Source organism: Akebia trifoliata, chromosome 11, assembly GCF_017979445.1.
Source record: "Akebia trifoliata isolate Shusen 1 chromosome 11, ASM1797944v1, whole genome shotgun sequence".
Taxonomy (NCBI): Eukaryota; Viridiplantae; Streptophyta; class Magnoliopsida; order Ranunculales; family Lardizabalaceae; genus Akebia; species Akebia trifoliata.
The window spans coordinates 48,430,139-48,444,970 of record NC_141385.1 but is presented as its reverse complement, the minus strand read 5'-3'; the positions used below and the strand labels follow the sequence as shown (position 1 = coordinate 48,444,970).

Here is a 14,832-nt window from a genome sequence, read left to right as displayed (position 1 = left end):
TCCAACCATTAGATTTACTTAATCAAGCTGCTACTCTAAGTAACAAAGACATGGTTGGGTAATGTCTGGTATGAGCCAGTTTAAAATTTTAAGGATCAATCTCAACATTCTCATCTTTACTTACACTCAATTTTCATCCACTGTTACTTGTTACCATTTACCAATACGTCATTGGAGGAGAGAGAGAGAGAGAGTGTGTTTTTGTTTCTTTTTTGACAGGGCATGTGCCTGCCTACGGACCACCCCCGCATTTACTAGGTAATTTTTGGGATAAATCCTTCATGATGGCCCTTAAAGGGGGATTTGAACTCAAAACCTTTACGATCCTGATGTGTGATCTTTGCCTTTGCCTTTCAAACCCTTTTGGGTGTCAAGAGAGGGAGCGGATCCTCTGTAGTATGTTTTCCTTGCAGTACCATGTAGTGATATTTGACAATTGGAGGAAAGCCACATCACAAATCCACAAAATCTTCTTCATTAACAATTGGAGGTAATGGACTGTCAATTTGCAAAGCCTTCATCAGACTTAAAATTTTGTAATTTTTTCCTAGAAATTAAATCTAGTCTTCACCATGATCCGTATCAATACAGGAGAGACTAGGATTAATACATGGATGTGTGTTTTTTTTCCACTTGAATGGGAAAGTTGCATGTTTCTTTGACTAAAATTTGCCTGCTCAATTCATAGGATGGCATCTCGAGGGGCAGCACTCCCAAAAAGGAAAAATGTTCAACTTAGAGGTCATGGATTCAAGTATAGCTTACCCATCAAGAAAAAGAAAATGGTGATTCCAATGGTTAGAAATCATCCACAAATATTCTTGATCCCCACAGCTCAGTAGTCAAAAATCAAGCATTTTTTTTTTCCACATCAAAATTTTCCAAACCATAGTGTTTTAAAAGTTCCCTTTTCTAACCTTGAACTTCCTTGATTTCCACCATCAAAATTTTGAGACATTTTTAGTGGAGAGTCCAACATGATCGATCCATTCAGATTTCACAAGTTTCCAGTAAATAAGCTACATGGTTAGTCACCATTTTCCATGAAAGATTTTCTAAACTAAAGAGAACCTGAGACGAATCCTAGATATTATAAATCCTCTAAAACAGAAGATAAACAGAGTTGCATAAACATATTTATGGTTAGCTCGGGTTAATTTCTCATGTACTAGCTCTAATGCACTCATGAGTATTTGGAGATTTAACATCATGGAAGCTAGAGCAGCTACCTACCTTTGAAGTTGGCCTGTGTTGCTTCACAAGTGGGGCTAACGACTGTACAACATCCGCCATCAAAGGTCTGTAATCCGCCTCTGATTGCACGCACATAGCAGCAATGGCAGCAACCTGAACAACTTCTTTCATCGAATACTGACCTTCCAAGGCTGGGTCCATAATATGGACAACCTTCTCTCTATCTGTAAGACGAGGCAAAGCCTTTTGTACATCCAAGAGGAGAGTATTAGACAGCCAATTTATGTCTTGTTAAATGCAATGAAATTAACGCACTAGAGAGTGATGAGGAGCATACCCAAGACACGAGAACACCTTCCCCGGGAGCTCTTTTTGTGTCAACTGGAACCCTGCCGGTGAGTAACTCCAAGAGCACGACACCGTAGCTGTAAACATCTGATTTGGTAGTCAGATGACCAGTTAATGCGTACCTGTATAGAAATGAAACATTCATTGGATAATGAACAAGTATTGCTTTTAAATATGATTGAAACTAATTGTTTGTTAGTTCTTACTCGGGGGCGACATATCCCTGGGTACCTAACACTCGAGTGGAAACATGCCCCCCTGCTTTGTCAGATCCAAGCTTGGCCAAGCCAAAATCTGAGACTTTGGCATGGAAATTACTGTCAAGGAGGATGTTACTGCTCTTAAAATCTCTGTGAATCACGGGAGGGCTGATATGTTCGTGAAGGTATTCAAGACCTTTCGCAGCTTCCAAAGCTATTCTTAACCTGGTCTCCCAATCCAACTTCGAAGCACCACCGTTGGAATCTGCAACTCTAAAATCAGATCAGTAAAATTCAAGAAGAAATAACATTTTTACATATGCCTTAGTATTGATTGCAGCAACCATGAGTAACATAATAGTTTATCACAAAAACATTTCTTGGAAAAAAAAAAAAAGTTTGACATCTAAAGCTTTAAAAAGCACACTTGGGATAATTACAACACTACCTATGACATATCAACCACACCGACCATCCATCCAAGGTACATTCACCTGAACAGACTGGCTTATGACAAAGACTTGGCAAGAAAGATATCCGAATGAACCTTAGTGAACGAAAATTTTATCAACCACCTTAGAAAGCTAGCCTCAGGGTTAGATAATTATCTTCGCCAACAGTGTAGATAGAATGACTAATTATGGACAATGCATGCACTTCAAAACTGGACAAAAAATTTCTCTGGAAACTGGTTATCATTACAATATAAATCCAAAACAATCAAAATTATACTTGTATCTATCTAATCAGAAACAGAGAGGAAAAAAAATAATATAGGTCATTAATTCCATTTGATTTAGTCATTGGTGACATTGCTTAATTTAATCACAAGTTTATTTTTCAGTGATCAGTTTGGCCAATTAGAAACTCTATCAACTCTTTCAGAACCTCTAGTCGACATATGAATATCATAATTATATGTGGCACTTTCACATGATCTACTATTTGTTTGTCCAAGAGGAAAAGTTACCTAATAAATCAAGAACATTTACGAAGCCCATGATCATGCAACACATACACAGGGTGTGACGAGAGAAGTGGGCTAGGTTGGTGGAAGAATGGCAAATAAAATTCAAGCAAATCACCATTTTTTCTTATAGGGGTTTAAGTGTGAACACAGTGGTTATGATCCCAGCTCTGTGGTATTAGCACACACAAGGACTTTACCACCTCACCAAGGTGGTTCAATGGCCATTAAACAATGAAGTTTGACTGAAGAGGGATATAACAACAATTAGCAAAGCCCACAAACTCAATCTCTCTAGGAAAGCTTCAATCATTGTCTTAGGTTATAGGTGGATCAGTATCTTGGTATAGTAAACAAAAGCTAGTGATCTAGTCATCAATCTAACTAACAAATTATACTGGCGATACTCATTGAAATGTAGCCAAATTGTTAGGACCCCAAAGAGATATACGCTTAACTTTCTGCACTACTAACAACTAGGTATTGTTGGTGCATTAGTTGGGTTCGCATAATTTGGTATCAAAGCCAAAACCACATCTCGAGTTCAAACCTCATAAGGAGCAACTTGGGGAAAAGGGCTACCTAGGGGCCCAAAAAGAAGGGAACCCAAGTGAAAGCTGCCATAAAGTGGGACCAGGGGTATTAGTGGAAGGGACGACCTGGGCAAAAGGACCAAAGAGTGGAACCCCAAAAACAAGGGTGCCAGAATGAAAGCTGCCAAAGAGTGGGGCACAGAGATTGACTGCGGAGCATGGTGGTGTGTTACAATCCCAAAGAATTACAGGCTTAACTTTCCAAACAACTAACACCTAGATGTTTTTGGTGTATTAGCTAGGTTGGTATAACCAAGTTTTAAAATGTCATATTGATTGAATGTCTCAGTTAGTGAAAAAAATCGATAGGTTATCGACCGATACATTGGATACATTCCCGAGAAACATTCAATGTCGAAGGTCACTGTTTTGTATTGTTCTCGGCTGATAATGATAGGTATCAGTCCATACATTCCGCTATTTTAAACCATGTTATTATAACAAATTCACTTAAAATTCCCAAATCAAATTTACCCAGTTATAGAATCTAAGATTTAAACACCAAAACAAATCCAAATCACGCAAACTCACCGCGGTCGGGATAAAGATGTTCCTGAAGCCCACCATTCGCCATGAACTCATAAACTAACAATTTCCTGTCATTTTCCGAACAGTATCCAATCAAAGCCAACAAATACGGAGACCGAAGACGACTTAGCAACTCCACCTATCAATCACCAAAAATTTATCACCAAACAAGTAAGTAAATCAAAACCCTAGAAACATGTTTTTTTAAGTAAATGGATACGCTATCGAACCTCCATTTTGAACTCTTCTTCTCCCTGTTTCCCTCCTTGGTCCATCAACTTCACAGCAATCTTCCTTCCATCAAAAAGAACTCCTCTGTAAACCGATCCAAATCCACCATGCCCAACCACATTAGATTTTCCGAACCCACTAGTAGCCGAATGAAGCTGCTTGAAAGTAAACACATGAAGACCCTTCTCTGTGGAGATTTTGATGTTTGCCAACCCAATTTTTTCACCGTAATCACACTCTTGAAACAAAAAAAACACACAAATTTTTACCAAAGATTCAAAGAAACCCTAGAAAAATTGGAAGAAAACGAGAGATCTTACTTTGCTGGTTCTTTGTGCGTTTGTTGACCTTGTTTCTGATGTAGCAGTAGTAGCTGAAGGCAAGAAGAAGTGAAACTAAAGATAAAGCTGCGAGAACGACAATGACAACGAGAATGGTTCCTTCTTTCTTTCGATCCTCTACTAATGCTGATGTTGGTTCCATTCTTCTGAACCAGAAACCCTAACTCCAGAACATTTTGAAGATCTTATTTGTTTTCTGCTCTCTTTTTCCAGTTAATGTATAATGTGAGATTTTGTTTTTTTAGATGATTGGGTAAGTTTTGATTGGTGAAGAAGAGAATAACACAGAAGTGGAACGGAGTAGAAGAGAAAGACAAAAGAGTCCCATTTCCCAAAGCCCACACTGACAGTGGTGTAACAGAGGAGAGAGAGAGAGAGAGAGTAGAACTTTGGTTTGAAGTTGACCAAATGTGGAACGTTGCTGACTATTTCTCAGGTTGCGCTCTGACTTGTCCAATTAGCAGATTGGGTCCGGATCGGATCGGATCGGATCGGGTAGATCATGGACCAATCCAATGAGGATTGGATCAAACATAAAGCTGATCCGATAAGAATTAAATCGGATCTCATCAGCTTGGGCTCTCACCGATCTTAAATATTAAGATTCAAATCAAATCCGATTTGATATACAAAATATGTAACATAAGGGTCACGTTCAAGGGCCAACTTTTTGACAAAACATTTTTCAAAACATGAGTTAGAAGTTTTGGAATGAGGAGATCATCCTCACCAAAAATCAGCCCATTCCAAAACTTCTAACTCATGTTTTCGAAAAATGTTTTGCCAAAAAGTTGGTCAAAAATTTAGCCCTTAAACGCCAGCCACCCGTAACATAATATACGTTCTGACTCACATTTTATTGATCCAGAATCGAATTAATAGTCTAACTGGGGTTTTCTATTTGAGCTCCATCAAAATTAGTGTTGGGTTTTGGTTAAATCACGGGGTTATTGGGATTGAGACTAAATTAGGGCCTCAACTTCTTCAATTAGAAATAAAGATGATAAAGTTCAGATTCAATAAATATTGGGGATCAATTTGAATAAAAGCGATAAAATTCCACTAAAAAATGGGGAAAATTTTGAGAAATATACAAATGATGTTTCAAGAGATAATTACTATAACCCATCACCTTCAACCTCCCCATAAAACCTATTTGCTCTTGATATCAGAATGTTAAAAATAAATAAAATTTTGCAAATCGATAAAAATGTTACCATATTTCATGATCAATGGATAAGATTTTACCAATTAATTCGTTGATTTGTTAATCAGCCTAGTCCCTTTTTCAAAGAATTTTACGAAATTTTGGGAAAATGCAGAGAATTTTGTGATTATGCAAGTAACAGACCATTAATAATAAGAATCCATTTTTAACCCAATTTTTGGGCCAATAGAACATGAACCATCTGCATCCGAACCAGGAAGAAGTGATTCAAAAGCTAGCCTTAAACCCTATCCGTCAATCACAGAGAAGAACCCAAAATCTCATTCACAAGACAAGTTCATCTCAAACCCCCCCTTTTCTTTCTCTTCCTCCCACTTCCAAGAAGCATTCAAAATCCAATAAACCTACCTGTTTTCATATCCTTGATAACTTATCGGGAACAATTACACCCTCTTTCCCAATGGAAGGACGTGACCCAATAGAACATATTTCCAAAGTAAGCAGCCGGTGCAACAGACCGACAATACAAAACCTAGTTTCTTATAACTTTTACACTAGATTAAAATAACAGGGACAGGTGTGTTTCCTCATTCACAACTTGAACATTTTATACTCTACACTAGAAGGATTGACCTGTTTAGCCGAAAACCATTGTTCATCAGAAGCTTGGTTTAAAATTCCCTAACACATTGGAATATAAATTATTAAAAACCTCGTCAAAATTTATAACTGTTTATACTTGGTAGCAAAAAATATCCACAAATGAAGATAAAATCCACAAACCATCTTTGTTGCTTCATTTGAGTTGTAATTTGTTGTAATGATCTGCTGCCATCGATAATGACTGTATGGAAACAGGGAATCCAGGACCCAACTGCATGTGCGTACCATCAAATCAAATGCATCAAGAAAGTGAATCATTGATGAACAAACATGTTAAATAAATGCAAAACCAACTAAGAATAAGAGTCCTCCGTAATTTCCTTCAGGTAATTTTTTTTCCCATTGTTTAGTGCGGTAACTCCTTGTCAAGTCATAATTTGTAATAGTGTAATACACTTGAATCATCTCATCAAGTCAGTTTAGAAACTCTTCCAAGTCACTTGGAAACTCATAAAGTCATAACAGAACTCAATGGAGTTATGTGTAGTATGCACCGTGCATTGTTCTTTTTATGAAAAACCTAAAATAAATATAGCTCTAACTTTAAAATATAAAAAAAAAAATTGGTAGATTTAATAATATATTTATACATATATATATATATAAAGTCATAACAGAACTCAATGGAGTTATGTGTAGTATGTACCGTGCATGGTTCTTTTTATGAAAAACCTAAAATAAATATAGCTCTAACTTTAAAATATTAAAAAAAAAATTGGTAGATTTAATAATATATTTATATATATATAAAGGCATAACAGAACTCAATGGAGTTATGTGTAGTATGTACCGTGCATTGTTCTTTTTATGAAAAACCTAAAATAAATATAGCTCTAACTTTAAAATATTAAAAAAAAATTGGTAGATTTAATAATATATCTATATATATATATATATATATAAACTGCTGATGTCTAAAATTTCACAGGGACGTTAGCAACCTCCACAACAATTGACTTTCTAAAAGCATTCATTGTTTCAATGCAAGAATGCAAGGGTACTATTATACTTTTATAATGGCATTTTCATAAATATCAGAAAACCTAACAAAAAATTACTTACAAAGAACTACGAAAAAAAAACTGTTTTGCACTAAAAGACAAAATAGACACCCCGCTTACGGAGCATTTATGGAAGAGAATGACAGTTGCAGACGTTGCTGACATCCCCATGAAATTGTGGACGTTGTAGAAATAAATGAGAAGTTTTTCGATGTAATGACCTCTAACATGCATCAGAATGCCAAATACTGCTAGTCTTGATTGAGTTGTAGTGGCCTACTTTGGCACTGAGTGCCCACACGTTAATGAGACCTTGGTCTATAATATAAAAAAAGTTTTTAAATTTATTTATTGTTTGTAGTTTATGACATTATCGTATAAATGAGATTAAAATACACACACACACATATAGGCTCTAAAAATGAGACAAAACAAGGTTTGTGATCTTACCGTGCTACACAATGTGAAGGAGTTCACATATCCAGCATATTTGGAAGCTGCCATAAAAAGAAGAAAAAACTGTTAAAAGCATGAAAAAGCTGGGTACTAAAATCCTATGATTCTTGATTTAAAATCTACAATTCAAATTACATCTTAAACCAAATGATTTGAATCTGATATCTGAATCTCTTTAAATAAAAATCTTACAGTTAAAATGTCGATCACAATTCAATTCTTCCAATTCAAATAAAAAACATAGGACCAATTTTCAAGTGAAAACATGGACACCTAATGCAGCTATGCTTTTTTTCCCCCAAATGTTAAATACTTTGAAAAAGAAAATTTGTTTCTTTTTCTTATGTCAGGTAGGTCTACTTGACCTCCGGATTTTTGGTCTCTGATTCATTTTTGTCTCCTTTTTTCTTTCCTAAGATAGCTATATACTTAATCAGGAAAAAAAAAAACAGCAACAGTATCACCAAAGGTTCTACCAACATTTTGAGGAGCAGCACATATGCTTTCTAAACACACCATGTGTTTGCTTGATTTCCATGCTGGACACTTTCAATGACAACAGCATACACTCATGTATTGTCACATTAATACAAACTTTATCGAAAATTAGAAATTATCCTGTTTATAGTTTAGATGGAATATACTGATTGTGAGTGGAAATTCTACAGAAATTTATTTTTTTTATCACGGCATTTATAATATATGGGGATATATTTTAGTTTGTTCAGTCCATGGGCGTGTTCATTTATGCAGTATCCCTGAGTCTCTATACTTGCTTCATCTTAAAAACAAAACATCAGAAGCACAATGTTTATTACTCACTCTTCTTTAAACCCACAGGCTTTGCAAGCAAAAGAGCATTCACAAATGCGCCAACATTCTCACGTAGAGACTCCTCTGAAAAAGTCACCTGTAAATGATGATGATTCTTATGAGAAGTATAGCTGTAAAAATCAAGTCTTATGTGCTAATCCCTGGTATATACATCTGCACATCCATGAATGATGCATAAAAGGATAAATAATCTTACCTTCCCCAGGCCCACATGCACAATGGCAGTTTTGTCAATTTTAAAATCAATTCGGCCACGTTTTGCATCTTGTACTGCCCCAGCAACATCACTGGTCACAGAACCTAGCTATATAACATAGCAGAACAAACAAAACTGAGGGAAAAATGATCCATCCACATGTTCATAGGCAGCCAAAAAGGATAAGAAGAGAAGCTCACCTTTGGGTTTGGCATCAAACCACGAGGTCCAAGAATCCTTGCTATCTGACCAAAGGGGAAAAAATGTAATTTTTTGAGTGATAAAAGTATTTCATCAAACATCACATATTGTAAGTACATTCCAGGCCCCAAACCTTTCCTAGACGAGGCATGAAAATGGGGGTTGATATACACTTGTCAAAATTGAGCTTGCCACCTCCTGCACAGTTTAATGTTCAAGACTTTAAAGCCAAGTCATAGGATAAATTTATAGCAGTTCAAAGAAAGGATTTTTAATATTTTTCAAGTAAGATGACAAGATACCAAATGATAATGAATAGAAAATGCAGCAGAACTGTATGTCACTCAAAAGGGTGCATTGGCATGCATCTATGTTGCTTGATACAAGAACAAGTGTCAAAGTCCAATAGGAGGACAGAGTGTGAGGTTCGCAAACCCTGATAAACAGGATTCATAGTCTAACCAATATATTTCAAGCATTGTAAAACAACATACTTATTTTTATATACTACCGGTACGGAATATGACAAGTGATTTTCTTTTTATAGATAGAGAAGATGCTATAAAGAAGAAGGGGGGGGGGGGGGGGAGGACCTCATAGCCACTGGTAAATATTAACTAATATGGAGCATTGAAATAAAAGAATAAATAAAATAAATCCAGAAGTTCCGCACCAGTATCCCCAGATTTGGAATCCAATATATGTCTCACACGAGCTCTCCTCTCTCACTCATTTAGAAGAATCCATGCAAAATCCACACTTTCACCATACATGGTGTGTTTTGCCCAAGGAGAAAAAACAACTTCGAAAACAAGAAAAGTAAATAGTAATGGAGAGAAACCAAAAAACTTGATTCAAGAATGGCTCAACACATTCAAATAGGCTGGTGAAGTCTTCCTTGAAGGACATTTTTGTTTCACGGCATCGGAGGTTTATTTAGTTCAATAGAAACCACTTACTGAAGCCCCTTTGCATCTAGTATTCAGGATTTATGTTTGTCAATCATGAGGTATCAAAGAAAGTAGCACATTACCTTTCTTGATTTCTTCAATAAGTTCGTCTCCTCCAACGACATCAGCTCCTGCAGCCCTGGCTTCATCTGCAGTTGCCCCTTCAGCAAACACAGCTACCCTGACAATCTGGGATACAATAATTTCCTCTTAAATAAAAAGAGCACTGCATCACATACAAAAGCCATATAACAATGATCAAGCATGAGCTACAAAAAAGAGGGTAACGTATACCTTTCCAGTGCCATGAGGCAGAGTGGTGGCACCACGCACCATCTGCAATTTAATTCAAATATTAGTGCAAGAGCTCTTCAAAGAAGAAATCTATTGGAATTACATAAAAATTAAAAATTACTATTCTAATATGCTATTTAACAGTAAAAAAAAATTAATTACTAAAGAACAAAAAGCAATCTTATCTAATCAAATATTGAAAGAATTGCATAAACTAACGGTGGTTATAAACCACATAAAGCCTGAAAGTATAGGGATCACAAATCATACCTTAGCTTTCATTGGCATTATGGTGGAATGTAATGTATACTACAAAGTACAAATTTTCTTATATCAAATTAGAAGGCATAGATAAGATACCATACCTGGTCACCTCGACGTGGATCAACACCCAAGTTCACATGTGCTTCAACAGTTTCCTCAAAATTCCCCATAGCATTAGCCTGAACAATAACTAGAAATGACTTGGGAATTAACAAAGACTGAACTTCCACAAAGAAGGTTGAACAACAAGAAAATAATGGATAAGGACCAAAACAAAGATTCATAAATAAAAGGCATAAATTTTGTGCGGATCTGATTCAATCATTAGCATCAAATTCTAAAATAAGATCAAACAAAATAATGAATAACGACCATGTCTTTGATTATAAGGAATTAAACATCGGAATTTAGAATTTCTTAGGCAACGTAATCTGGGCACCTAAGTGCTTCAGTTTCCATCAACTCTTATTGAAATAATCATTAATAAATAATAATTCCACGATGAACTAACATAGAATGACATCAAATCAAACTTTTTTCTGGAAGTTATGGGAATTACTGAATTTCTTTTGCATTTGAAAAAAGCTATTAAATCTGTAATCCGAAATTCAATCATCAAATCTAATGGTTTGAAGATGAGTCACAAGTTTCACGAAGTTTGATTTATAGAATTTAATTCATAACTTGCTGTCTCTCTTTCTTTCATTTGGAAATCAAATATCCAATATGCAAATTTATACTCATTCAACTTTTCTTGAAAGAGAAATTTTTATACTGACCTTGACCTCCCTAATGGCCTCTTGAAGATCAAGAACAATCTTCTGCTTCTTCTTCTCCAACTTAATGAGTGTTGGAAAAGGAACAATCTTTTCCTCTTCAGCCCTAAGAACCCTACGAATCCGAGTATCAGTTTCGATCCTCCTCCTCTCCTGCTCCAACTGTTCGTTCTCCACTCTACTCTCTCCCTTCACATCTTCTTCCTTCGATGCTTCTTCAGCTGGAGCAGAAGCCTTGTCTTCAGGAAGATTTGCAACTCGTGCGGGATAAGATACTGGCGATACCGATGGAACATCCTTCACGTATCGAATGTCTTCTCGAGTCCAAGTCCGAGGCTCCGTATCTGTTGTTTGTCCGAAATCGATCTCAGGTTTCTTAAGATCTGCTCTGCCAATCTCTCTCTGTCTCCCAAACTCTGATGTATTAGATTTATCAGGAATTTTTTCCTCGGATGAAGAAGGATCTTTAGGCTTTATAGCGTAAGAAACTGGTTTAATTGATGGCGATGCAGATTGATTGGGAGTTTTAACAGGTTCTTGGGTCTGAGTCTCTGATGAAGAGCAAAAGTTTTGAAACCCTATAAATGAAGATCTTGAAGTTGTGTTTGAGCTGTAGAAGATCAATGGAGATTTACAAGGCCCTAAATCTCTTGATTGAGAATTTTGCAGAGACGAAGAAGAGCGGAGGAGAAGAGATATTTGCAAAGGTGGATGCATGGTACAATGGCGGCGAGCATGACAGAGGATGAGCTCTAAGGCCGCCATAGTTGCAGAGCTCGAAGACTCGTGTGCAGGGTTTTAGGAGCTCAAGTGCGGATGGAGCTGTGACTGTGTAAGGGTTTTCCTAAGTACGAGGATACCCCCAATGTTTAAGAGAAATTCATTTCGTATCCTCTTTTGGCCTGTTTGGATTTTGGAAACAGCCTGCCTTGCTCAAGTCCGGATTAGTTCTCAATTGGAAAATTTTCTTAAGGAAGGGTTTTTTTCTAAATAGACCCCGGACCTAATCTCCCACATTTCTCATGATTAAATGTCCTAACCGTTCGAAGATACTATTTTCATCCAAAAATTGAATTTTTGACATCTCAATTGAGTTTTGGGGACCTCATTCCATCGAAAATGATTTAAGAAAGAAGAATAAGTCATTTTAAAAGGTTTTTTCAATATATTTGAAAATACATGTTAAAAACTAGTTTTTTTTTTTCACTTTCTTCTTAGTTTTTTTTACGAAAATTAATCAAGAATGGTTCTTTTGGGTTGAAATCATATAAACAAGTCATTGTCTCGAGTTTTTGGTCGATCTTTCCATGTATTTTAGTCGGAAAAATTTTACAATTGAAAATTGGTGGGTTTTACTAGTGTCAAGTTCACTTTTTATTTAAGAAATGGTGAACTCGATAGTAAATAATGGTGAGTTCAATAATAAAAATTGTGAACTCGACACTAAATAAAAAAGTGTCGAGTTTGATAATAATAAAAAGTGGTGAACTTGACAGTAAATAAAAAACGGTGAGTTCGCCAGTAACAAGAGATCATCAAGAAATAAAAAGTTTACTAGCTACCGTGCAAAACTTATGGACAATTAGAAAGAAATCCTTCAGTGAGGGCCCTTTAAGTAATTTTTCCTTCTTAATTTGACAGTTATCAACATTGGGTTGATTCTAGTTGTTTATGGAGTTCGGCTAACATTTTGATGGATCTATGTAGCTATGTGGTTTTCGAATTCGAAACATCTATATTACATGGATTTTTAGTCGTCGTCATTCTTTTTAGAAAATGATGTGAATGGGCACGCAGAAGATTGTTTTGAAATATCAATTTTTGTAGTGACTCTTGTATGGATTCAACGAAAATCTACCTAAAATATAGGTAAGAGGTCCATTTAGAAAACAAGGAAGGTGTTAGATACCATATTGATCATTTTTGTAAAAAAAAAAAACTTGATTTTGTGCCCTCGAATGCAAGGGGCTTTAATTTTAGATTAGGTCATAAAGACTTCCTTATTGAGGAAGGAGTCTTATCCATGTTCATGCTTTGAAAAAACACAATTTTAAAAGTTTAGGCTTTTGTAGCCATAGTCCCAATTTTATTGAAGAAAAGGGGCCCCAAAAATCATTGGCCTTTGAAAAACATTTCTTGATAGGTGTAAAGTGTATAGGGATTTTTTTTTTTATTAAAAAAAAAAAAACATTTGAAAACAGTTTTCAACCTCTACCCTTTCAACTGAGCCGAAGCCCAATCTATTGGGTGTAATGGAAGGTGTCCACTATATCGTAAAGGTTGATCTAAACTAAAAATAAAAGAAGATAAAAATGAGGGAAAATGAAAGGGGGGGAATAATGATTACTATACTACTTTGTCCTCACCCTATCTTGTTCTTGATTTATTTATATTATTTGTATTCATTGTATTGGAATTTGTAAAAACTTGATTTATTCAATTGATCACATATTTATGGCAAACCAAGCAACATAATTTTTTTATTATTACGGAGTGTCTGGACTTACGTCCAACTAAGGGGACTAGATGAATCAAGGTCAAAACCAAGGCATATGGGACCTTCCCCTAGACAAGTGTAACATGTACCAAGTAAGTGAGGGAACACCTTCACAAGTGGCCCCGAGGAAATATTTCTCATACTGGGTATCAAACGCACAACCAAGCATCATAATTATGGATCAAAAACCACATTTCTTCACCTATTGAGAAAAAATATCAAACGATTTTACCATTTATTCAATATCCATTTATGCCATTAAATTGTCGTAAAAGGTTGTGTCTCCTACTCTACCTCAATGAGTAACTTCTACTCCTTGAATTTTGTTTTGCGCTTTTTAGTTCTTCAATGTTATTGTGATCCTCTCATTTGAAACTCGTATTGAAACAATCTTTCTCGTTCTTGTTCCTAAGCCTAAATAATTGTTGTCATGAGTAATTTTATCTGTATCTTTATCTTTACTATTATAATGAGAGAAGACGGGTTAGAAGTGGTTCAACGCCAAAACTTGAATTAAAAAAAAAAGAGATATTTACTTGGCAGACCCAATTGTTTCATTTTTATTACAAAAACTCTCTTAGACCTCTGACAACTCCAAGGGAACCTTACTTTATGAAGTTTGTTACCCACCAAACTTTGTTTCGTCAAGTTTGTTACCTAACAAACCTTGGAGTCGGGATCTACGTCATAAAACTCAATTTGACGTTGGAGTGGATCCTAACCACATCAATTTGTGGCATCCAAAAATATGATCTGATGTCACTGGGTTATAAAGGTCATAGTTCTAAGAACTTTGAAAATATATTTGAAACAAAAATATCTTTCACCATTGATTTTTATTTTAAAATTGGGATTTCGATTGTCATCTATTCTCAACATCTTATATCAAGTTCAAAAAGGATATATATTTTTTTTCCTTTTGAATCTATATATAAGTTTTTTTTGGTGAAATCTAGAAGGCCATGATTTTGGATTGCTAATTTAATAACCAATGTGGGCCCAATGACTCTTAGTAAGATTTGAAATGTTACTAAGTTAGTCATGCTAACTAGATACATAAAGTAAAATTTGTTCAATAGTTTTTATGATAAAAATGCAACAGATAGGTCTAGTTGATAAATCTCTCTTTA

General features: G+C 35.6%; 2 protein-coding genes across 4 annotated transcripts; both read right to left on the bottom strand.

Annotated features, from left to right (window-relative positions):
• Positions 1–956: 956 nt before the first annotated feature.
• Positions 957–4,862, bottom strand: LOC147392301 (Protein kinase superfamily protein). The gene is made up of 6 exons (XM_086457476.1): positions 4,382–4,862; positions 4,061–4,299; positions 3,834–3,969; positions 1,749–2,007; positions 1,532–1,664; positions 957–1,437 (listed from the first exon to the last, which is right to left on the bottom strand). The coding sequence occupies exons 1-6, from the start codon at positions 4,542–4,544 to the stop codon at positions 1,162–1,164; spliced, it is 1,206 nt and encodes a 401-aa protein (XP_086313602.1). The 5' UTR covers positions 4,545–4,862; the 3' UTR covers positions 957–1,161.
• Positions 4,863–5,956: 1,094 nt separating this feature from the next.
• LOC147392300 (Ribosomal protein L1p/L10e family) lies at positions 5,957–12,061 on the bottom strand. Of its 3 annotated transcripts, none has more exons than XM_086457471.1 (11): positions 11,209–12,061; positions 10,531–10,608; positions 10,166–10,207; positions 9,955–10,060; positions 9,055–9,119; positions 8,921–8,965; positions 8,721–8,828; positions 8,513–8,600; positions 7,685–7,731; positions 6,354–6,444; positions 5,957–6,251 (listed from the first exon to the last, which is right to left on the bottom strand). In XM_086457471.1, the coding sequence occupies exons 1-10, from the start codon at positions 11,968–11,970 to the stop codon at positions 6,367–6,369; spliced, it is 1,419 nt and encodes a 472-aa protein (XP_086313597.1). In that variant the 5' UTR covers positions 11,971–12,061; the 3' UTR covers positions 5,957–6,251; positions 6,354–6,366. The 3 variants fall into 3 exon arrangements, with proteins under 3 accessions (XP_086313597.1, XP_086313598.1, XP_086313596.1); XM_086457472.1 differs by having other exon boundaries at positions 5,957–6,203; XM_086457470.1 differs by having other exon boundaries at positions 5,957–6,444; positions 11,209–12,060.
• Positions 12,062–14,832: the final 2,771 nt, after the last annotated feature.